The sequence below is a fragment of the Perognathus longimembris genome, chromosome 16 (genome assembly GCF_023159225.1).
Source record: "Perognathus longimembris pacificus isolate PPM17 chromosome 16, ASM2315922v1, whole genome shotgun sequence".
Lineage (NCBI taxonomy): Eukaryota > Metazoa > Chordata > Mammalia > Rodentia > Heteromyidae > Perognathus > Perognathus longimembris.
In genome coordinates, this window is record NC_063176.1 from 30654541 (window position 1) to 30679319 (window position 24779).

Here is a 24779-nt window from a genome sequence, read left to right on the forward strand (position 1 = left end):
GGACAGTGCTCAGGCCCTGAGTCCAAGGCCCAGGACTGGCCAAAAAAAAAAAATCTGGATGAGGGTCAGTGAGTTGAAAGAAGGCAATAAAATACAAATGACAGTGACTTATTTAGCTGCAAAATCAGAGATAACAGGCTTTTTTCTGGAAGTTTTATTGTCAATATGAATTTAGGGTCATAAATGGTAATATGCCTCAGTTCATTAATCTAATGTCTAGGAAAAACTGAATATTCACAGATTTACATATGATGACTTAAGAATTATTCTGAAATCCTTTAGACTAAGGGAAAGTGCTCATAATAATCAATCAATAAATTATGATGGAGTCATTGAAAATAATAAAAATATGCAATCTTAAAGTGTGTTAGTTTCTCTAGTAACATAAAATTATTATAACATTAAATAGAAATCAGAATGAATTTCTTCTAAAGAAGTATATGGAGGCACAATGAAAATGTTATGTCAGTTGTCTCAATGTGTACACTATTTTCTGTTTTTTCAAATTTATAGAACACTACAGTCAACTTTCTGAAAGTAGTAAGTATACTCTTAATATATTTTTCCAGGCATCTTGGGGGTAGTTTCCTTATTGACAGCATCTAATCCCTCTGGGATCTTATGTGAGACAATAAACATTATTTAGTTGGTTATGTCACAAACCCAAAATTTCTGGTGCATCTATTTAAGTCTACAGGTAAATGTCCTTTTGTCCCAATATACCGTAAGTTTCTTAAGAACGAGGTCCTTGATCTTTCTTTCATTTCTTTCACATTTTGATGCAATAATAGAGGTAAATAAATATATGAAAAGTAAATACTTAGAATCCAGCACATGAGTTTCTCTGGACACTAAATGTGGTCAGTTGGTTAGTTATTCAGCAGAACAAATACCAGGAGAGAGAAAGAGTGATGTAGTTTTGGACCTGATACATTAAAATAGAAATTTTGGATAAAAGAGATAGCATTTTATTCCTTCTAATTTTTAGCCCAAAACAAGTTTTATGAATAGACTGTCAAATATCACAAGAAAAATTCTTAGGATCATTCACTTTTAGGTAACTGAAATGAACATTTGTACCGTTATCATCATCATATTGTGATGGCTTTTGAACATCAAAGTATGACATTCTTTCAGGCAAGCTCAACTTCCTACTATTTTCTTTCTTAACCAATTATGCTTTAAATATGAAGAATACACACAAAAAGTCCTTGAATAAGTAAGTGCACTTACTTATGTTTTAATAGTTTTTAGTACAGTGACACTGAAAATTGAATCATACTTGCGAAATCCTAGACCATTTTTTTCTTCAAGATTGTGACTTTGCTTAAAAACTTTGCAATATAACTTCAATAAAACCCATTTGGTTATCTTACATTTGATTTACTTGCCAATTTGAAAGAGAGCTTCCTTTGAGAGATGCCTTTTTCTCTCTAATTCTAATACATATTAATTAGCTCAGGTTCAAGCAAAGGATAATGATGATTGGTGTGGTTGTTATTTTCATCCACATACAAATCCGCAAATCCCCATGAGTCTTGAAAATCCTCTTCTGTGAAGGAACTATATCTTTAAGAATAATTAAGAAATTCAAGATTTTGTGCATGTTTAATGAAAGAAAAATCATCGGACTTACTATTTAAAAATGTTTGGACCTTAACTTTGACATCTTAACTGTGTCATCATTTACGGTGTATCCTTGCTTGCTTTGGATATGACCCTGACTTCCCCATTAGAGGATATAGACATATTACTTAAGCAACCAAAGGTAAGAACCTATGGGAATTGTGGTTATATTTTTTACATGGGCATACCTCTCTGCCTTATTAAGCTAACAGCTTTTGATTTGTTACCTTTTCAGGTAGCCAATGACTACATCTTTATAGATTCTTTGCATTTCTGACTGATATATGAACATTAGTATACAAATTTGGTGAAAAATAACAATTAGTAAAGACCTGGGTGGTGTGGTTTATTAATCTGAACATCACAAATAGTTAATAATAGCTTTTTTTTGCAAATTTAAAATTGACATGCTAGATATTTTCATACTGGATTTTTAAAAAAATTGCTTATGGAATTCTCTTATTAACTTTTCTAGATAGAAGCCTGTTTTAATCATTATCTGCATTATCTGTCTTTTCCTTTTTCTTTCCCTCCTTTCCAGCTCAGCTGCTTGTATGGTATTTCTGTGACATAGCAAATACACATGCTTAATTAGCTTATATGTCACTTGCAAATTGTTTAAATATCAGTATTTTAAATATGCTACTTTGAGGATAAAGAAAAAACTTATATGAGAAGTAGGAAAAATGTTATCTTGAATATTGAATATCCACTATGACTTAAAAAAATCTGTTGAATTAGTATCCAGAGAAACTCATGTGCTAAATACTTTCCATTTTTATTTATTTACCTCTATTATTGCATCAAAATGTGAAGGAAATGAAAGAAGAAAGATCAAGGACCTTGTTCTTAAGAAACTTAACAGTATATGGGACAATGGGACATTTACTTATAGTCTTAAATAGACGCATCAGAACATACATGTGTAGGGTTTGTACTCAGTCTGTTTTCTGCTGCTTTACAGAGTTTCAGAGACTGAGTAATTTATAAACAATGGAAGTTTATTTGACTCATAATTCTGGAGGTGGAGAAACCCAAAAGCATGGTATCTGGCAAAGCACTTCATGGTGCACCATAACATGGCAGAAGGGCAAGCCAGCATACTGGAGTGAAAGAAAGGAGAATCAGGCTAATGCCACCCTTCCAAATGATCACCATTCCCAAAACCAGAAACCAAATCCTGCATAAACTAACCCTTCCCCAAATGGCATTGAATCCATTCATGAGGGCGGAAACATCAAGGCCTATTGACCTCTCTGAAGGTACCTCTTAGTATTGATACAAAGGCAGTTAAATTTCAACCTTAATTTTGGATTTTGAAACCACAGCAAGGCTAACAGTATGAATTAATATGGAGAGTATGAATAATAGATGGTGAAACTACAATAGATTTTTTTTTTGAAGAGGGAGCCTTGTATTAGACTTTCCAAAGCACCATGAATCTCTGGAAGAATCAGGTTGTGATACAGATTCTAGGGGTGAAGTGACCAAATAGAAAAAGCACAACAAAACTGAGTTAATCAGAAGTTATTCGTTTTTATAATCAATATCCAGAATTGTAGGGCCAAGGACCTGGCTTAAATGGTAGAGGACTTATAAGGAAAGCATGAGGTTCTGAGTTTTAAAAAGAAAACAATCACAAAACATAAAGATCAAGAATTCTGAATATTTTGGCTACAATGGAAATATGGAAAGGGTTGTACATTAAGGTCACCATCTTTTAGAAAAAATATTTGCTTTTACTCTTGATTAATAAACCATAGGTTTTGAGGAATACTCTCTTTGATGCCCCAGGGTTGCAATTTTTTATATATTGTCATTTGGATCCTAAATGTCTTAAAGTCTTTGTCCCCAGAATGGCACCACTGGGAAGTAGTGGAAACTTTAAGAGATGAGACCCAGTGGGAAATCTTAAGGTCACCGTGAGTGTGCCCTTGAAGAGCATTGTGTCCCCTTCCTCTGTTTTGTTTTCTGGCTGTGAGGAGAGTAGTTTTATTCTGCCATGCACTGAGATTTTTCCCTCCAACATGTCCACAAAGGCCTAAAAGCAATGGGTCCTAAAATCAATGATGTTGGAATGAGATAAACCTTTTCTCTTTATAAGTTGATTATCTCTGGTATTAATTAAACCATAAGAAAATGGACTGAGCCAATATATAGTAGTATGCAACACACTTCATTTTCTGGCATTTGAATCACCTGTATATCATTATAAAATGTTATGGCTAAAAAACAAAACTGGAGTGGTAGAAATACCATTATTTTGTGGCTTTGCTTCATTTTGCTTTTGATTAATGAAGATTTTTATTTTGTGATGGAGTCTATACATTGTGAAGATGATAATATTGATGATAATAATAATCATAATCAGCTTTGTAAAATGTTTCTTTCTGAGAAACCATTGGATTTCTTTTTATGTTCAGAGCAATTGACGGGCTTGGCAGGTCCTGAGATTGTTATTAACATATCCACCAATACAGCACTGCTTTAGTTTGTCAGGGAATTACAGTTGGTTCTGCTCCTATAAGGATAATTATTATTTTTGTAATAGTTTTACTGACAATTTTGACTTCTCAAAGTGATGGTTCAGGGTGATGAATTAAAGAAAGATTGCAAGTGCTCAGTCTCCAGTGAAAGGTGGTAGTTCTCTCGCTCCCTTTCTCTCTGAACTTGGAGATTATGTAATAGTGTAAGCAATTTCTATTTATTTAACTCTTCATAGTCTTCTCTCTTTCTCTTCCCCCTAGAATCTCTAGAATGTTTGCATAGAATTGTACTCTAGAAACCATAAACATACTAAAACCTTATACATGTAACATGATCATTTGGCTATCCATAAATAATCTGTAGTGTGGGTACTTGGAACTACATAATATGTAACCAATTTTTATTCAAAAATGATAATTTAGGGTGTGACAACATAACAAAATAGAGCCCTCAATTTCTTTTTCAATTCTACCCCTCCCCCCCTGCAACTAACTACATATGCAGAGTTGTGTCTGGATGTAGTTGTGCATGCTTGTAATTCCAGGTATTTAGGAGTTAGTGGTCAGAATGATCTTTGTTTGAGGGTAGAGTGGGCAAAAAGTTAGTAAGACCCTATCTCAGCAAACAAGCTGGATATGGTAGGAGAAAATTATAGATAGAAGCATTGTAGTCTGAAGCCAGCCCAGGGCCTCAGCCCAGGCTAAAAGTGAGACCCCATCTGGAAATAACTAAAGCATAAAGGGCTAGAGGCATTGCTCAAGTGATAGAGTGCCTGGAGGCATTGCTCAAGTGATAGAGTTCCTGAGTAGGAAGTATAAGGCCCTGAGTTCAAACCCCATTACCCTTCAAAACTAAAACTTGGTTACAATGAAAATTAAATGATATTATGAATTAAATTGCTATTCAAGCCATACACTAGTAAATAAATATTGTTATGTGGTTTAACAGACTGGTTAGTACAGAAATACATGTAAGTGGCAGAACTTTATGCTTGCTTCATATGGGTAAAATTCAAGGTACAATTAATAGAGGACCAATGGGATAATTGAACTATTTAATACCTAGCAGTCATTTATTAAATATATGTTGAGTATGGAAAGAATGAAAAAATTAAAAAATGAGCCAAGAATATAAATACATGACTAATAAGTATGAGAGCTTGTCTAACTTTATTAGTAAATGCAAATCAAAAACTGCAGTGTGAAAAATGTTCACTGATCCAATTTAAAACTTTAAAAATGAGGGAAAATTCTTCCCTCAGGCATGATGAGCAGGATGCCCAACAGGTGGCACAGCCACCAGGCCCCAATTTGGTGGCTGTAGTACACCAAAACCAGAACCCCCAATTCCATGTCTGAACTTTCATGAGGAGTATCCTGGTTGCATCCTTACTCATAACAGCAAAAAATGGAGCCAGGCCCTGGTGGCTCATGCCTGTAATCCTAGCTACTCAGGAGGCTGAAATCTGAGGATCATGGTTTGAAGCCAGTCTGGGCAGAAAAGTCTCTGTGAGACTCTTATCATTAATTAACCACTCAAAAACCTGAAATAGAGCTGTGGCTCAAAGTGGTAGAGCACTAGTCTTCAGCACAAAGAGGCTCGAGGACAGTCCCCAGGCCCTGAGTTCAAGCCCCAAAATGGACCAAAAAAATGAATACATGAAAAGGAAATGGAGCAAAATAAAAGGTCATTAATGGAAAGGGAATTAAGATTGAAAAGAAAACCCACATTGGCAAACCATATTACAAAATTAAATAGTTCTATGTCTGTTCTCATAGCCAATTTTCAAAGCATAGTTCTGACTGTAAAAAAGAAGCAAGTTGAAGAATTACGCATGAAGGAAGATACTGCTTTATGACTACATCTCCATAACTGTATATTTATAAATATGGATGCTTATGTAGCCATGTGAAAAGATGGAGAATGGCCTTATAGTATTGTCTATTGCTAGGAAGGTAAGGAAGGGAGAGGGGGACCATGAATAGTACTGAAAGGCAGCTATTTGTTAAAAGAATTTCATTTTAGTTATCAAGTTTCATTTTTGTCACTAACCATAAAAAGACTAAGAGCCAATTTGACAAAAGTCAACGACAATGAATTCCTGATGACAGACATATAGATGGAACAAACTTATATTGTTTTTCACTATGAAACAAGGTTCATTATGCAAATCCACTAAGTAATTAATTTGCAGGGCACTGAATCTCAAATATACAAACAGTGCACTGTGAAAAAAAATTCAGATTTCTATTCCTCTTCCCCAGAGGTAGGCAATGGCAGTTCTCAGCTTCTTATCCCATGTCTATAGAGTTTTTTCTTTTTCTTCTCATCCCCCACATGAATATGTGTCTTTGTCCCCCTAGAAAGGATAGCTTGTTGTATTTTGAAGGATTTTCAATACAAGTTCATACTGAAATTTCCCATTGGATTGTACACTTTTTCATCCTATGAAACGTATTTTTGGAAGAAAAAAAGATTTGAAAAATAGGAAGAATAAGAGGAAAAGTGCAAAGTAGATTGGTATTCAGCTGCTGAGTGAAAGACAATAATTTAGTCAGCAATGGTTCTAGAACAAGAATGTATTATAATAGGCACACCTTAAGAAGATTAGTTTGAGACTACTTTATAATGCGAATGGTAAGAGACACAAGAATGGAACAGAATAAATCAGTTGCAAGGCTTAGTAATTGACAAGCAATAAGAAACCCCTAAGAAATTCAAGAGAAAGGATGAGAAGAGAGGCAAAATGCCGAAGTGCAGTGTTTGAGACCTGCTGGGAAGGAAAAAGAATTTAAAATGAGTGATTCCCATTCTCAGAGAAGTCAGATGAGGAAAGATTCCGTGACCTGCGATGAGAAACAAAGGAAAAAACAGAGAGAGGAAGAGGAGTGAAAAATCCCTTTGGAGCTGTTGGGTCTCTGATGTAGATGTTTTAGAAACTGAGTTAAAGGAGATTGTCTAACAGCAGGCATGCACAGTGTTTGCAGTGAGTGAGTGACAGCAGTGTGGTACAGGAACTGAGGAAGATGGTTAATATGGAACTGAGAGATAGCTACATAAAGTGGAGGTGATATGTTAAGGAAGAGGCTGGATGGAAATAGTCTCCGGGGTGCTGAGCATGTGGCCCTCTGTACATTACTCATTTCTATATAACATGCGACAATATTACTACAAATGGAAGGGCATGCCAGAAACGATCATTGGAGCAGACAGGGCTCCAGCATTGAGGAGCAATTTCAACTTAATGATCCCAAAGCTATTGGTTAGTGGATAAGTCCACGCACCTCTCCAGTTGTCACAGAATCATTAGATGTGTGAGTCTTCACAATCCTGATTTGTTGTACCTGGCAGAAGGTAGTAAACAGAAGAGAGGGAGAAGGATACTTTAATTAAAGGATTTGGTGGTGGTGAAGCACAGTGACATTCATCTCTTCATCAATATTCATCTCATTCATTATGAAGATGTATGATACTCATTCATCTTAGTCATGTGCCTGGTCCTTCCTTCCCTTTCTTACCACAAATATCATGGAGTCGTTGCTGGTGATAAACACTACTAAAGGCCAAAGAGACATGAATAGACCCTAACAAAATCTATTCTTTCCCTGAAAGGAGATGGTCTAGTGAAATTATAGAAGAAAAGCAAAACATCTTTTCTCGTGTTTTTCCTAAGGATAGTGCTTGATTACAAATTCTACACTATCTGTTTAGGAACAGCTATTTGATGAGAAGTGGGAACTAGGAACTTATCTTTTTTTTTTTTTTTTTGGCCAGTCCTGGGCCTTGGACTCAGGGCCTGAGCACTGTCCCTGGCTTCCTTTTTGCTCAAGGCTAGCACTCCGCCACTTGAACCACAGCGCCGCTTCTGGCCGTTTTCTGTATATGTGGTGCTGGGGAACCGAACCTAGGGCCTTGTGTATCCGAGGCAGGCACTCTTGCCACTAGGCTATATCCCCAGCCCAGGAACTTATCTTAAAGATGCATTTATTTATAAAACATGCTTTTGAAATATGAATGTTTATGTGGGAATCATTGGTAATCCTAAAGAATATAAATTAGAAAGTTAAAAAGAAGCCCTTCTCTTTTTTTTTTTTTTTTTTTTTTTTTGGCCAGTCCTGTGGCTTGGACTCAGGGTCTGAGCACCGTCCCTGGCTTCTGTTTGCTCAAGGCTAGCACTCTGCCGCTTGAGCCACAGCGCCACTTCTGGCCATTTTCTGTATATGTCGTGCTGGGGAATTGAACCCAGGGCCTCATGTATAGGAGGCAAGCAGAAGCCCTTCGCTTAAGGCTTGGTCCGTGTTTTAAACTATGCACTTTGAATGTATGGGACTCTATCATGTAATAATTGAATCCAAAAATGTATGGTCTCAGCTTTTCTGGGGATTCCACACCAGAAGGAAGTAGAAGTCAGCAAAAGCCTAAGCATCCTTTGGAGCAATTGATGTGTGAGTTCCAATATCATTTCCTGGGCTTCAAGAAAAGCCTTGGGCCATTGCAGCTTGAAAAAATAAACCATGTGGTTTTGAGGAAAACACCTGACTTCTCTGAGCTTCACATCCTTTCCTGTGAAATGGAAAGCACAAATCTTGAGTCTCAGGTTAAATGTGCTAACCTGGACCTGACAAAATGGGTGAACTCTTTAGCATTTAGTAAACACGTCTCTTCTTTTGTCTCTATCCCTGTGGTCTCAATGCAAAGAGGTTGAAGACAATGTCTAGTTCTTTCTCTTACTGATTGGAACTTTCACATCAGGGAATAAATGACCCAGAGATGTCCTTACTGAAGCAATCAAAATGTTCCACTGAAAATCTGTTCAGAACTCTGAAAATTTCAGATGATGCCTGGACCAGGAGTCCCTTTCCCAACTACTTCTTCCAAATCTCTCATGATGCCTTTATCTATTGCCATTGAGGCTTGTCTTTCTACTCCTTGTCTTGTGTGTCCATTGATCTTGCTGTTCATGTTTATCGAACTATTTGCTACACAGCATCTGAGTTTCCAGTAACATGGCCTCTTGTCTTTCTCAACTCAGGGGAGTCTCCTAAAATAGCAGAATATGGAGTGATTGGTTTAGTAACCAAGTAAACTACTTGTTGAGTACATACAGTACTAATATTGTAGCACCATAATAGATAGTAGAGGGACTAAAAAACTACTAAGGAATTGCCCTGGACTCTAAGAGTTCATAAACTGATTAAGACACTGACAAATATACACAAAACTATTAGGTTGTCATAGTTGGCAAGAGTAATAGTGAAAATATTTAACAATTACGATATTATCATTGGGCACTTACCAAATGGCTGCTAGCTACGAACAACTAACTACCTAGCTGGCTATTAGGTACATGGCTTAAGTCATCAGCCCAGTTGGAGCATGTATTACAACTATATAAACATTCCATTGGCCAAAGGAATCTTTGGATCCAAGTAAATTTGTATGACCATGAATAGCACAAAGTTCCTGCTCTGCCCATCTACATACATGGAACCTTCAGCCTTTTTACACCAGAGTCTTCCTGAGATCTTCCTGAGGACTTTCCACAAAGGGACAAGACAGATGTTCTTTTCAGCTATGGCTCCTTTAAGAGGGAGGATTATCCTCCAGGCCCACGTAAGCAAAGGCAGTGGAGGATTGAGAGGGGGCTCATTCTAATACCTAGCATTTGTAGCCACAGGAGCTGCAGAGGACAGCACCCTCTGGTTGCTCAGGGTATCCCTCTAGCATTCTCAAGATAAGTATCATCAGATTGGAAGGAGAATGGACAGAAATCATCAACAGAAGGGAGTTGAAATAGGCAGAAAAGGCTATGCAGTAGACAGCAGTACCTTGAACTTAGTCTATGCTGGAAACAACTAAAAAATGAACCAAGAATTGACTCTGGCTGTTCTTAGAAAATGATATGTCCTGATGAGAGTTTAGACCAGTGCTTTTCATGATGTACAGCTTCAGCTATATTACTAGTATAATTTAGAGAATTTGCTAACAACGTGAATTGATTGTATCTGTATTCACTTTATAAATTCAAAACCACTTGAGCAGAGTAGAATAGTAGAGTGTTTGATAACAAGAATAAAGCCTTAGATTTGAACCTCAACATGAGGCTCCCACAAAAATAATAAAAAGGAATACTACTTAAAACTATTACCCCCTTCTTTGAAAGCCTGTAATTTTCAGTGGATAACACTAGATTTGGGTATTTTAGTTTGCTTTTTATCTAGTGTAACTGATTTATTTGGTATTAGGCAGGGTCTTTATGATTTTGTTCTAAATACTGTCCAAATACTTCAAAATCTGGGTGAATCCAACATTAAAAATGAAAACCTCTATACCTCTGGAACATTTTTGCACTAAAGAAAGTATACACACACACACACACACACTAGCTGGGGTTGGTTGTATTCTGTATTCTTTAAAGAATTATTTCATTTATTTAAAACTAGAAATGAATATTAATATAGCACTAGAAGAATAGTAGAATGAAACATTTTTGTTATTGTTGGTCATAGGACTTGAACGTAGGGTCTGGGCACTGTCCCTAAGCTCGTTTACTTAAGCCCAGTGCACAGCCACTTTGAGCCACACCTCTACTTCTGGTTTTCTGGTGGTTAACTGGGGATAAGGGCCTCACAGATTTTTCTGCCTGGGCTGGCTTTAAACTGTGATCCTTAGATCTCAGCCTCCTGAGTAGCTTGCCTGAGCTACCAGTGCCTGGGGAAATTTTTGATTAAATAATAAATGCAAAAATAGTTTTCTCACCTGTGGGATTTCTTTGCAGACATTAAAGTAACCATGCAAGCAAACATCATCAATACGTGGCACTCCTTTGTAAATATTCCCAATGTGATTGTACCAAGTATTGAAAGGGAAATAAGAAGGATGGAAAATGGAGCGTGCAGGTGAGTTTATGCAGTTTCTCATACTTTCTTTTTTATATCAACTTTCTTTTTTATATCAGTTTTATTTTTTCTTTGAACTTTACCTATGTTTAATTTCTAGTTAACATTATAATTTGTAACCTTAACTTTCATAATGTATTGGGCTTAGTGAGTTTAGCACTGTGTAGCTTAGCAAATGAACACATATTATTCTAGGTATTTTTTTTGCAAGCACCTACAAGCTCCTATGTCAAATGTTACTTTTTCTTTTTTGTTACAGTCCTGGGACTTGAACTCAGGGTCTGGATGCTGTCTCTGAGCTTTGTTGTTCAAGGCTAGTGTTCTAACACTTGAGCCACTTTTGGGGTTTTTTTCTTGTTCATTGGAGATAAGAGTCTCACAGACTTTTCTGTCTGAATTGACTTCCAACTTCACTCCTCAGATGTAAGCCTCCTGAGTAGCAAGTTTACAGGTGCTAGCCACCAGTGCCTGGCACCAAGTATTTCTTTAGTCATTAACAGCCTTTCCTCATGGGGCACTTCAAATCTAAACAGAAGACATTGTTATAGTTAAATGTGAAAACACAGAACATGCAATGCTAAGAGCATAATTTAAAAGTATAATTTAAAGTGATTACCTTTTATATGAATACAATGTGTATAAATGTGGAAGAATTTTCTTTTAGAGGAAGGAAACATGAGTTAGCAAAGGAGAGTGCCCATGGCAATTATATATCATGATTGGAAGCCTAAATATCCTACTTTCTATTGATAATTATTAGTATCAATCAATGCATCAAACAATACAAATGTAGAAGATCTGGAAAGTGTTTCCTTAATGAAGTCCATTTTACTACACTGGTCATGTAGGATACTCTTTTTTTTTTTTTCAAATTTTTATTATCAGTAGGATACTCTTTATCTTATACATTTCTTTTTTCTTTTTGTCGTGGGGCTTGAATTCAGGGCCTGTGCACTGTCCCTGAGCTTTTTTGCTCAAGTCTAGTGCTTTACCACTTTGAACCACAGCACCGCTTCCTATTTCTTAGTGGTTAATTGGAGATAAAAGTCTCATGGGAACTTTTCTGTCTGGGCTGGCTTTGAACTATGATCCTCAGATCTCAGCCTCCTGACTAGCTAGGAGCACAGGTGTGAGCTACTGGTGCCTGGCTTCTTATACAATTCTTATTTCACTCTAATTACATTTGTTGTTAATTTGAGAGAGAAGGGGAAAAATGAGGCAAGCATCCCTCCTAATGAGAAATACTATTCCTCTATATGAGTTGAGCCCATTAACGGAATTTGCGTCTACCTCCTGTTGGACTGTAGCTCCTTTTCTGACAATGATGACAGTGCCTCTGTGTCTGAAGACTCAGAAGATGAGAGCACTGATGCAAGGGGATCCTTTAGAAGCAACTCCTATCAAAGGGAAGGATCATCACAGAGGTGAGCATGATGATGTGTTGTCAGGATGTGTTTTTAAAGCATTAACTCTACTCCATTAATGGGTTTGACAAATACTCTTTCTATCCAGACACTATGTAGGATTTTGGGATTATTCTTCTCCTTCTGTTCCTTACTCTTGTCCTTTCTTGGCAAAGTACTAGTGCTTGGCAATACTTTGTGGTCCTGGGGTTCACAAGGCCAGGTTTCAGGTTTCTAAACATCCTTGATCCTTTTCCTGGAGACCCATATCTATTCCTTAGAAACTTCCCACCCTTTTCCTCTTTCACTGTCTGCTTCTCTAGTTCATCTCTCAAGATCCTGAAGCAACTATAGGTGAGGGTTGGCTGACCTTCTCTCCACTGTTCTGTCTCATCTGACCCTTGGTTGAAGAAATAGAGCAGTGAAGTGAGAAGTCAGAAGAGAAAAGCTAAACATTCTTAGAAGAAAACAAAGCAGTCCTGATAAAACATGAGACTTTGAGGGTATTTACCTTTTCTTTTCTGTTCCCCTCTCTCCTTTCCTTCCCATCAATGAATTCCAGTTTCACTCAAAGTGATGACTGATGCGAATTCTTGATATAAACTGACTGATAGGCACTTCCTCGCTACTTTCGTTCAAGGCACTGCTATTTGGCAAGTTGTGCTTAAGGGAGATTCTGTATTTTCAAAAATCATCTACAAAACTTTTAGTTAGGGTTATAAACTGGAAAAAATGTTCTTTAAGACTATTTGCTTACCATGGATGTTATACAGATGGTGACTTGTATGATTTCACTGTATGTTTTGCATTTTCTAGGAAGCAGTACCTGCCAGGTACCATGGCACCTTTCAATGTGAACAACAGCAGCAATAAGGAACAGTAAGTATGCTTAAAATAGAAAGCCAGAGCTATGTTTCTAAAGAAAATTAGTGAAATAATAATATATCTGAATTGTTGAGCAAATATTTGTTAGGTGAACTAATATACTAGCAATGATAGCCAATTTTTGTTTTCTGGTTATTTGTACGTGAAAATGCATCTACCTCTTTTAAAATGGTATGTATTTATTTATTCATTTAAATGTACATAGAAAAAAACGAGCCTAGTGTATGTACATTTGCCCCTCTTTGTGGATTAGAGGAGCTCACAAAGGTGCATGAAACACTGAGTCCTTTCTAGTCTTAGGTTAAGTTCCCTAAAGACAGTCTCTGAAATGAAGGCTTGTGGACAGAAGTTTATTAAGTGTGCTCTTGGAGTCAATGAATGGGAAGAAGCAGAATTGGGAGGCATTTTCATTTAAAATATTTCCTTATTAGCATGCATGAGTTATACAAGGGGAAGTTTCATTGTAATATTTACATATATACATATACACATACGTATACCATGTCTCCCTTACATTTCCTTCTTAAAGGAATTGAATTTTCTATGTAAAGATAGTGCATAGGTGAGATGGATGGATATCAATGGTCAACAAGCTTCAGGTACTCATTGTCAATCTGCCAAAAAGGGATTGTTGTTGACAGTTCACAATCAGCCATTGGCTGGCCTTGGTTGAAGGAAACCACCATGCTCAAGGTTGTGCCCCTACATTTGATGGCCAGCACTTATTGAATAACCCTGAATAGATACAAAGGCCTAATCCCATTACCTAAATATGGCTCAGATAAAGGCCATTCACACTTTCAAGCCCCTGTATAATCAATCACCTTGTATATCCAGAAACTTACACTTTCAGTGACCACTTTTAATGTAGCAAGACTTTGGAAATACACTCTTTGGGGAGATGTTTGTTAAATTAACCTCTTGAGCTTTAGTTTTATGTTGAATTCCTTGGGTATATTTGCTCATCTGGATAATTGCCCATTTTGAAGTGGGGTTGACATCTTCACTATGAAGCCAGCTTTCAGGTTTCTAAGCGCTCGGGAATATCTCTAAATGGAAGGCTGAGAATTCTTGCTCAATGGAAAGTAAAAAAAAGAATGGGGTCAGGACGTCATGTGATAATGTGACAGAGATATTGTTTCTTCCTTAGGGAACCAAAAGAAAAAAAGAAGAAGAAAGAAAAGAAGAGGTGAGACTTTGGCACAAATGACTCTACATCTTTCTGCCTATAACATTTTCATCTTTAAACAATATATACCTCACTTTTTCAGGAGGTCAGATGATAAAAAAGACCCTGAAAAGAACAAAAAGAAGGAAAAGAAAAAGAAAGAAGAGAAGCCCAAAGAGAAGAAAGAGGAAAAAAGTAAAGAGAAGAAAGAAGAGTAAGTGTTTGTATGGAATTTGTGAAGGGTTTTTGATGTAGGGGTAATTTCTCATGCATACAACATAAGAGAGAAGTAAAGAAGCTCTGGTTGAAGAATAAATGTTTTCAAATCAAATATCAAATGTGAATTAAAACTAGTTTCTAAATCCCTAAATTAGCAGTTATTAGTTTTACCACCAAGAATCTTTGCTGTTATGATATGGTTAATTCTCCTACAAGCATTTGTAAAGACAAACTTACCATGGGGAATGTGCAGGGAGAATTAAACAACTGATGTTATTAATAATTTTTAAATCTGAAATCAAATTTAATAATTTCATTATAATTTTAAGTAATAAACATATGGTAAATAAAGCTTTAAAGAAATCATTTTTGTGCTACTTTTGGGACTTGAAATCAGTGAGCCACTGGCTCCTGGCTGGGAAATTATGTTCTGAATTTATTTAATCAAGTCTTTATCAAACAATGATTCAGTTGTTCGTGCCTATTCAGAAAGTCAATGAATTTTGTATAAAGAGAAAGGTCCTTAAAGCTGTATAATTGGTAGGAGAACATTTTTGAAGCTTCTGATGGCTCACACCTGTAATCAGAGTTACTCAGGAGACAGAGATCTGATGATTGCCTTTCAAAACCAGCCAGGGCTATACTGTATGTATGTATATTAGAACTAGGGAAGGAAAAGGGAATATCAAAATCGAGAGATAAAGGATAAAAAGACAATGGATTCCAAAACCAATACTTACAAAACCATTTAGTATAAACCAACTGTACTACTCCTGGCCGGGGGGTGGGGAGGGGGGGAGGGCGGGGTGGGGCGGAGCGGGAGAGGAAAAGGGGGAGGTGGGAGGCCAGGAAAAAATGAGGGAGAAGGTAACAAGTTGTACAAGAAATATACTCACTGCCTTACATATAAAACTGTAACCTCTCTGTAATTCACTTTGACAAACAAAGTGGGGGGTGAGTGGGGAGAAACCAGCCAGGGCAGAAAAACCTGTCTGACACTTACTGCCAATTAACTGCAAAAAGCTGAAGAGGTACTCAAGTGGTAGAGGGCCATCTTGGAACAAAGGGAGCAAAGGGAGAGTATAAGTCCCCAAATTTAAGACCCAGGACTGGTGAGTGCGTGCGCTTGCACGCACGCACACGCACACACACACACACAGGCACACACACAAAAGTCTCTCTCACCCTTTGTTTTGTTCTCTCTTGATTTTCTTAAGGAACCCTTTCTTCATAGTTACATGCAAGTATTTTGTATCAGATATTTCAAACATTCTTCCTCTACAGATTAAAAAAAAAAGAAGCTATGAGTTGCTCTCTTTCCCAATAGTGTAATTCCAATCACTTTGGTACCTGATAGGGTAAGGGAAGGTCACTATTCTACTATTCATAATCCACCCAAGGTGCCTGCAAATATTTACAGTTTTCCATAATCTGTGTCACTACTTCCTGTCAGTGCATTGCTTTGTATCAGTAAAATCAGGGCTATGATAAGCATTTCATGGATGGTTTAGTACAATGCTGGTGATTTAATTATGGATACACACACACACGCATTCACACCTCACTAGCCAATGCAAGATCATCTTTCCACTCTAGGCAGAGTATCTCCATCTTCTATTTCATTGTGAGAGATGGGCAGAATCATATTTGATAGGGCAAATAAAAATATTCTTATTGCTTGCTAACCTGCTTGATTTGTAATTGCTACTAGACAGAAGAAAGAAGTCGTGATTATTGACCCCTCAGGAAACACATACTACAACTGGCTATTTTGCATTACCTTACCTGTGATGTACAACTGGACAATGATTATTGCAAGGTATATAAAATATATAGAAGACTTTCATGACAATTAGTCTTTACTTTGTTTTATTGATACATTTTCTTTTCTTTCTTTACAGGGCATGTTTTGATGAGCTTCAATCTGATTACATAGAATATTGGTTTTTTTGTGATTACTTCTCTGATATAGTCTATCTTATTGATATGTTTGTACGAACAAGGACAGGTAAAAATGTTCAGTTTTGGATATTCTAATATGGCATGCTTTTCTATCATAGATCTCATAGATCTCAAAAGTTTGGAATCCAGATGTTCTTCAAGACAAAAATGCACAAAACTCTGTTTGAGACGAAAAGACATGAAGACAGTATAGTTACCCACAGGCCTAGGGCACTCTAACTGATTCAAAGGTTACTGTCAAGTATAGATTGGTGGTGGTTTTCCTCTGTTAGTCTGTTCAATGGGTTTATGCTAAGTGAGATGAATAGAGAGAGCAGAAATATTTGTCCAGCTCCATGGGCAAAGGGTAACTATTACCTGACATGGAGATACCTTAAATAAAAAACATGAGAAAAAGTAGCATTGCATTGAACAGAGCCATACCAGAAATGACTGTAATATGGTGGTGAGTCATTATCAAGCAGGTGGCTGTAAGTGGTAACTTTCTATTTGAAGTGTTCTTGGTAAAGAGATATAAGCTGGTTCCTGCTATGCTGCTCTCCACTGCATATGTAATTGGTGTACATTATACCAGCAGGAGAATTTAGGAATTAGGAGGGGGCTGGTGGCTTATATCTGTAATCCTAGCTACTCAGGAGGCTGAGATCTGAGAATTGTGGTTGAAAGACAGTCTGGAAAGGAAAGTCTGTATGACTTTTTTGTGTATGTGTGGAAGGATAAAATAAATTTTAATCAGAATTGTACAAGATAAATTTGAGACATTTTTATAGGGGATGCATTAAAAGGGCAAACATAGAAAAAGAAATGAATGTCTTAACAAAGCACTCCCCAAGTAAAGTGGCTTACAACAAAAAGATCCTTGTTAATAGTTCACTAGATTTGTACCATAGCGAATATCTACTGCCTTATCTCCAATAAATTACTCAAAAAAAGCTGCAAGTGGCCGTGTGGCTCAAGTGGTAGACTACTAGCCTTGAGCAAAATGAAGCTCAGGGTTGTTGCCCTAAACTCAAGCCTCAAGATTGGCACACACACACACACACACACACACACACACACACACACACACATACACACACAAATTTAGGAATTAGTGTAAGTCCCTTCTTTAAATATCAGAGCAATGCTCCAAGAGCACTGTCTTCTTTGCAGATTTGGTAGCCACTATAGGAGGATGAACTCTTTCCTCAATGATAAAATTCTAGATTTTGCCTACAAGGCAACAACATGTGTCCCAAGTGACTAAGGAAAGAATAAGCTATAAGAGATAAAAAGTAAAAACAAGCAAAAAAATTGACTTAGAGGGCACTTAAGTTTCACACTGAAGGAGTATAGACATGCAAAATAGTAGCTAGCTCAAGTTTCTACAGCAGGGCTGGAAATATGTCAAGAAAATGGCATGAGTTATTGGGCATAGTGTCATGGAGTTCAAGAAACTTTCAAAGACCTATGCATGGTAGAACAAACAAACAAATTCTTCCTATAAGACAATAAACACTTACTATATAACAATAGTCTTGTAGTCACTGAAATGTGCGCAGAAAGGTTCCCATAGCAGGCAATCCTGTCACAGTGCTGGGTGTGAGAGTTTAACTCAATTCTTACCTATCCGGAGTTAGTGTAAATCTCATCACCATGTAATGACTGTTTCTCAGGACACTCTGACACTTCAGATGCCTGTCATAAGCCCCAAGTTGAGAACTGTGCTTCTAAACAATACCTTCTAAATTAGAATTCCCATCATCCCTCTGAAGCCTCATGGTCTTGGTCACATGACTCATGAGACTCCGGGAGACATAGTTACAAGTTAATTGTATTAGCAAAGGATATGATAAATGATATAGGTGAATGAATTCAGCTAAATACAGAAATGTGTAGGGTGCAGTCTGAAGGGGTCTGAGAACAGGAGCTTCCAGAACTAGAGCGAACACCCTTATAGTAGAGCCCTGCATGTATGTGCTAAGCTCTCTCAGAGCCCTGTAGTTAGGGATAAAAGCTTCATTAGATAAGGATGGTAGAACTTATACTCAATCTCTAGTCCCTCTCATCTTCTGAGACGAAGGAATAATTGGGGCTGAAAACTACAGACTTCTAAACATGACTTAATTTTGCCTCATCTAGAGCTCACTAAGAATTGCCTTTTAAGAACAAAAGAAACACATATCCACCAGGAAATTCCAAGAAAATGGGAGATTTAAGTCAAGAATAGAGACTAAAGACTATATATCAGAACAAAAGACAAAACTAATACTTAGAAACCACAGGACTTTTAAGAATTTTGTGTCCGACATGCCCAGTGCGGGCGCAGCGGCCCCGGCCCTGGGAGCTCCCGGCGGAGCGGGTGGCTGGTCGGTGTGGAGGGGAACCAAGTAGGCCCCCCGGAGTGGACGAGCGCTGGGGTCCTTCATGATGAGAGATTTTGAGGTACTTCTCTCTGTGTAGCTGATAGTCTGGGTGGTGAGGAGATGGCTGACAGTGTCAAAACCTTTCTCCAGGACCTTGGCAGGGGAATCAAAGACTCCATCTGGGGTATTTGTACCATCTCAAAGCTAGATGCCCGAATCCAACAGAAGAGAGAGGAACAGTGGCAAAGAAGGGCAGGTAGTGTCCTGGCCCAGAGGAGAGCCCAGAGTATAGAGCGGAAGCAAGAGAGTGAGCCACGCATTGTCAGTAGAATTTTCCAATGCTGTGCTTGGAATGGCGGAGTGTTCTGGTTCAGTCTTCTCTTGTTTTATCGAGTCTTTATTCCTGTGCTCCAGTCAGTAACAGCCCGAATTATTGGTGATCCATCACTATATGGAGATGTTTGGTCATGGCTGGAGTTCTTCCTCACATCAATCTTCAGTGCTCTTTGGGTGTTCGCACTGTTTGTGCTTAACAAAGTTGTGAATGCCATTTGGTTTCAGGATATTGCTGACCTGGCATTTGAGTTATCAGGGAGGAAGCCTCACCCATTCCCTAATGTCAGCAAAATCATTGCTGATATGCTCTTCAATCTTTTGCTACAGGCTCTCTTCCTTATCCAGGGGATGTTTGTGAGTCTCTTTCCCATTCATCTTGTTGGTCAGCTGCTTAGTCTGCTGCATATGTCCCTTCTCTACTCACTGTACTGCTTTGACTATTGTTGGTTCAATAAAGGAATTGAAATGCACCAGCGATTGTCAAACATAGAACGGAACTGGCCTTACTACTTTGGATTTGGTTTGCCCTTGGCTTTCCTCACAGCTTTGCAGTCCTCATACATTATTAGTGGCTGCCTCTTCTCTATCCTCTTTCCTTTATTCATTATCAGCACCAATGAAGCAAAGACCACTGGAAAAGCATACCTTTTCCAGTTGCGCCTTTTCTCCTTGATGGTCTTCTTAAGCAACAGACTCCACAAGACAGTCTACCTGCAGTCTGCCCTGAGCAGCTCAACCTCTGCAGAGAAGTTTCCTTCACCTCATCCATCTCCTGCCAAACTGAAAGCTGCTGTAGGCCACTGAGTCACCTGCTGTTCAGAAGGGATGGGTGGGATTGGATGGAAGCCATGGCAGCTCTTTTCTCTGTTCACCTCCCCCTGCTAGGGAAGGCAGGATCCACTCTGCCAAAGGCCCTTTGCATAGTCTCTTCTGTTTGTGGAGTTTGAATTTTTGTCTCTGGTGCACATAGGGCAGAATCTTCTTGACATCAGTATGTGGATTTTTACCACCATCGTGAGTCTGAAAGGACCACAGCTATTTTCTAGCATTTGCCAGCCCCTGTGCCTGGATGATTTGAATACTTCATTTTCCTGTCTGTGCCATTTACCCTCCCACCTTTCCTTCCTGCCTTCCAGCACCCTTGGATGAATGGGTTTTGAAATTCTAGCTGTTGTATTTTGTGGATTTGTTATTTTTGTTGCTTTTCTGTGAAGCACATACACTGAATGTGGGAAGTATAGGAGCATCTCAGTTGCTCCTAGTTACTTCTTTTATAGCCACCACTGTCTTGTTTCTTGTAACTCAGGTTAGGTTTTGGTCTCTCTTGCTCTACTGCAAAAAAGAAAGAAAAAACAAAAGAGCCTGAAGAGATGGGACAGAAGGAAAGACCTCACAGCCAGATCAGCTGTTTTGAGGAATACCTTTCTTTCTTCCCCTTGAAAGGGAAAAAGCTTTTTTTCCCCCACTGGTACTTAAAGTTCCCTAACTATGGGGAAGTACCAATTTTGGACAAGTGCCACTGCAACACAGAATGCTCAGAGAAACTGAACTTTTCCTCTAGAGAATGGAAATTTACTGTTGGCCACTGCCAGGTCAGACTAGTATTTCAAAGGATTATGGGTGCTACAAATAGGAACTGAAGAGGTAAACTTATTAAACCCATTAAGCCTATGACTGGTGATGTTTTCCTGTCATTTTAGGATACTAAATATGGGGTGGGAGGGCAGATGTCAAAACTTGTACAATTTTAAAGTGTCACAATTAAATGAGAGCTGGTTTCCCACAAAAAAAAAAAGAATTTTGTGTCTGAAGGTGAGGATAGAAACCAAATATGTACCTTATTACATCATAATATCATAGAATCTGAGTTCATTAAATGAATGACTCTGCCTGGGTGGTAGTGATGAAAATTGTTTTGTGTATTTGTCCTGGGGCTTGAATTCAGGGCCTGAGTGCTGTCTCTGAGTTTCAGTGCTCAAGGATAGTGCTCTACCACTTGAGCCACAGCTTACTTCTGGCTTTTGGGGGGTAGTTTATTGGAAATAAAAGTCTCAAGGACTTTCCTACTTTGGTTGGTATTGAACCATGATCCTCAGATCTCAGCCTCCTGAATAGCTAGGATTAGAGACATGAGCCACTGGCACCCAGCCAGTTTTATTTTTCCTATTTTCACAACAGGTTATTTTCCATATATATGTATATATATATATATATATATATATGTTGATTTGTATTTGTGCCATATAATAGTATCAAAGGCATGCTTAATGAAAATGAATTGTCTTCACCTCAGCAAAGTCAATTGACATTCAGTTTCAAAAAGTTCACAGTAGGGCTGGGGATAGCCTAGTGGCAAGAGTGCCTGCCTCGGTATACCCGAGGCCCTAGGTTCGATTCCCCAGCACCACATATACAGAAAACGGCCAGAAGCGGCGCTGTGGCTCAAGTGGCAGAGTGCTTAGCCTTGAGCGGGAAGAAGCCAGGGACAGTGCTTAGGCCTTGAGTCCAAGGCCCAGGACTGGCCAAAAGAAAAAAAAAAAAAAAGTTCACAGTGGCATATAGAAAGACTTCACCTTGACTTTTCCATTCTATTTTAGGTTATCTAGAACAAGGATTGCTGGTGAAAGACAAAGTGAAACTGATAGAGAAATACAAGTCAAATTTCCAGTTTAAACTTGATGTTCTGTCCGTGATACCAACTGATTTGCTATATATCAAGTTGGGTTGGAACTATCCAGAAATAAGGTTAAACCGACTGTTGAGGATATCTCGTATGTTTGAGTTCTTCCAGAGAACAGAAACCAGGACAAATTATCCAAACATCTTCAGGATTTCAAATCTTGTCATGTACATCGTCATCATTATTCACTGGAATGCATGCGTGTACTACTCGATTTCCAAAGCTATTGGATTTGGTAATGACACCTGGGTCTACCCTGATGTTAATGATCCTGAATTTGGTCGTTTGGCTAGGAAATACGTATACAGCCTTTATTGGTCTACACTGACTTTGACTACCATCGGTGAAACACCTCCTCCTGTACTGGATTCCGAGTATATCTTTGTGGTGGTGGATTTCTTAATTGGAGTTTTAATTTTTGCTACCATCGTTGGTAACATAGGTTCTATGATTTCCAATATGAATGCTGCAAGGGCAGAATTTCAAGCAAGAGTTGATGCTATTAAGCAGTACATGAATTTTCGCAATGTAAGTAAAGATATGGAAAAGAGAGTTATTAAGTGGTTTGACTACCTGTGGACCAACAAAAAAACAGTTGATGAGAAAGAGGTCTTGAGATATCTCCCAGATAAACTCAGGGCAGAAATTGCTATCAATGTTCACTTAGACACACTGAAAAAGGTGCGCATTTTTGCTGACTGTGAAGCTGGTTTACTGGTAGAGTTGGTCTTGAAATTACAACCCCAGGTCTATAGTCCTGGAGATTACATATGCAAGAAAGGGGATATTGGTCGAGAGATGTACATCATCAAGGAAGGCAAACTTGCTGTGGTGGCAGATGATGGAATCACTCAGTTTGTGGTATTGAGTGATGGCAGCTACTTTGGTGAGATTAGCATTCTTAACATTAAAGGCAGCAAAGCAGGAAATCGAAGAACAGCCAACATTAAAAGTATTGGCTACTCTGACCTGTTCTGTCTCTCCAAAGATGACCTTATGGAAGCTCTTACTGAATACCCAGATGCCAAAACCATGCTAGAGGAGAAAGGGAGGCAGATCTTAATGAAAGATGGTCTACTGGATGTAAACATCGCGAATGCTGGCAGTGATCCTAAAGACCTGGAAGAAAAAGTCACTCGGATGGAGGGCTCAGTAGACCTCCTACAGACACGATTTGCCCGGATTCTGGCTGAATATGAATCAATGCAGCAGAAACTGAAGCAAAGATTAACCAAGGTTGAGAAGTTTCTGAAACCACTTATTGACGTGGAATTTTCAGCTCTTGAGGAACTTGGTGGAGAAAGTGGGCCCACAGAATCCACCCAAGACTGAAAAGCTCACCACTAAACAAGAATGCACATATCAAATGGTCCTTGTGATCATGATACCAAAGGCAACTGATATTTAGGAGGAAAAGAGTCATCTGGGAGATTTTTCTGTAAGGAAAACATGCGTGGGTACATGACACAAACACTCCTTGTAAGGGATTATGATTAAAGAATCATCCTATCCTGGCTTTCTTTTTTTCACAAGGGGTAATATGCAAGGATACAGACAGATGAACTTATCAGTATCTGTATCTTCTAGGATTTTTCACACATGCTCCTTCTATGTAATAATCTTTGTAAAAGTGTACAAGTATCCCTCACTTTCAGATCACTTTCACTGTTGAAGATTAAGATGGATTCAGAGTAACTTGGGATGAATGTTTTCATCATGTTTGGGATACTATATCTTTTAAAAAGCCTTAGAATGCAATAAAGTCAAATTATGAAATAACAGTGAATATGATTTCGTTGATGTTTTTGTAGACAGTATAGGATCTTAGCACCAAAGTCATTTTAAAGACCATCACGATTCTAGTCTAGGGCTCAGGGTAGTGAAAAGAAACTACTGCTAAAAGCATGATAAATCAAACTTCACGATCTGTCTTTATTATACATAAATATGGAATTATATAATATTGAGCATTGTAAAATGCTATAGGAATATTTTATGTTAAATTTAAAAATTCTCAGAGTATTATTGCCTGAGAGTAGTATGATTAATGAGAGAAATGATTATCATGTTAGAAAAAGATACCTGGAACTGGTGTTGCATGGGTGTTAGCTGAGAACTTTTTATAAATGGAAGAGTGTTTGGTTAGCATACACTATCTCCTGAGTTCAAGCCCCAGCACAGGAAAGAGAAAGAAAGACAAAGAGAGACAGAAACAAAGAGAAACACAAAGTACTCAGTCGGCGCTTCAGACCTACCAAGCCAGAAACACGAATCTAGAGAATCTGGAGGGAGGTCATGTGAGAATGATTCTAGCAAAAATAAAGAAAGGTAGGCACTTTTGGGCAAGTGTATTTCTGTAGAAGACATTGCTAATCACATAGCTCTTGAGGGTTAAAAAAAAGCCATCTTAATATAGATCACTAGTCTTGACTTGACATTTCTATCCCTGCCTAGAATCAGTGGACACCCATAGCACAATTTTTTTTCTGCCCTACATCAGAATGCCCATTAAATGATACATTATGGTTCTGGAGTCTTGTATTCACCTGCTACATTTTGTCTACTCCTTCAATATCAGACAGCAAGTATTACCTCATAGTAGAGCAAGTGTCTGGTTCTCAAATGGCACATATGTAATATGTAGCATGGTCTCAGCCCGAGAACAGAGCTCCATTTCCTCTTTTCTTCCTTATTCTTATTACCCCTTCCCTTTCATCTGTATAAAACACCTGGAAGACACTGTAGAGATTCTGGCAGATATGGTAGGAT

General features: G+C 38.1%; 2 protein-coding genes across 2 annotated transcripts; both read left to right on the top strand.

The window, feature by feature from the left end:
* The first annotated feature begins 10899 nt into the window (after positions 1-10899).
* On the top strand, positions 10900-23342 carry Cnga1 (cyclic nucleotide gated channel subunit alpha 1). The gene is made up of 8 exons (XM_048364522.1): positions 10900-11012; positions 12320-12436; positions 13232-13294; positions 14451-14489; positions 14572-14682; positions 16399-16506; positions 16589-16695; positions 21928-23342. The coding sequence occupies exons 1-8, from the start codon at positions 10906-10908 to the stop codon at positions 23340-23342; spliced, it is 2067 nt and encodes a 688-aa protein (XP_048220479.1). The 5' UTR covers positions 10900-10905.
* On the top strand, positions 19049-20550 carry LOC125364820 (etoposide-induced protein 2.4 homolog). The gene has a single exon (XM_048364523.1). It carries the CDS (start codon positions 19115-19117, stop codon positions 20132-20134), a length of 1020 nt encoding a protein of 339 aa, XP_048220480.1. The 5' UTR covers positions 19049-19114; the 3' UTR covers positions 20135-20550.
* Positions 23343-24779: the final 1437 nt, after the last annotated feature.

Excerpts from the sequence above, each read along its gene's own strand:
- LOC125364820 (XM_048364523.1), top strand. The coding sequence starts at position 19,115 with ATGGCTGACAGTGTCAAAACCTTTCTCCAGGACCTTGGCAGGGGAATC.
- Cnga1 (XM_048364522.1), top strand. The coding sequence starts at position 10,906 with ATGCAAGCAAACATCATCAATACGTGGCACTCCTTTGTAAATATTCCC. Across the intron at positions 14,683-16,398 it reads AGTAAAGAGAAGAAAGAAGA|ACAGAAGAAAGAAGTCGTGA; the intron begins GTAAGTGTTTGT and ends AATTGCTACTAG. Across the intron at positions 16,507-16,588 it reads TGGACAATGATTATTGCAAG|GGCATGTTTTGATGAGCTTC; the intron begins GTATATAAAATA and ends CTTTCTTTACAG.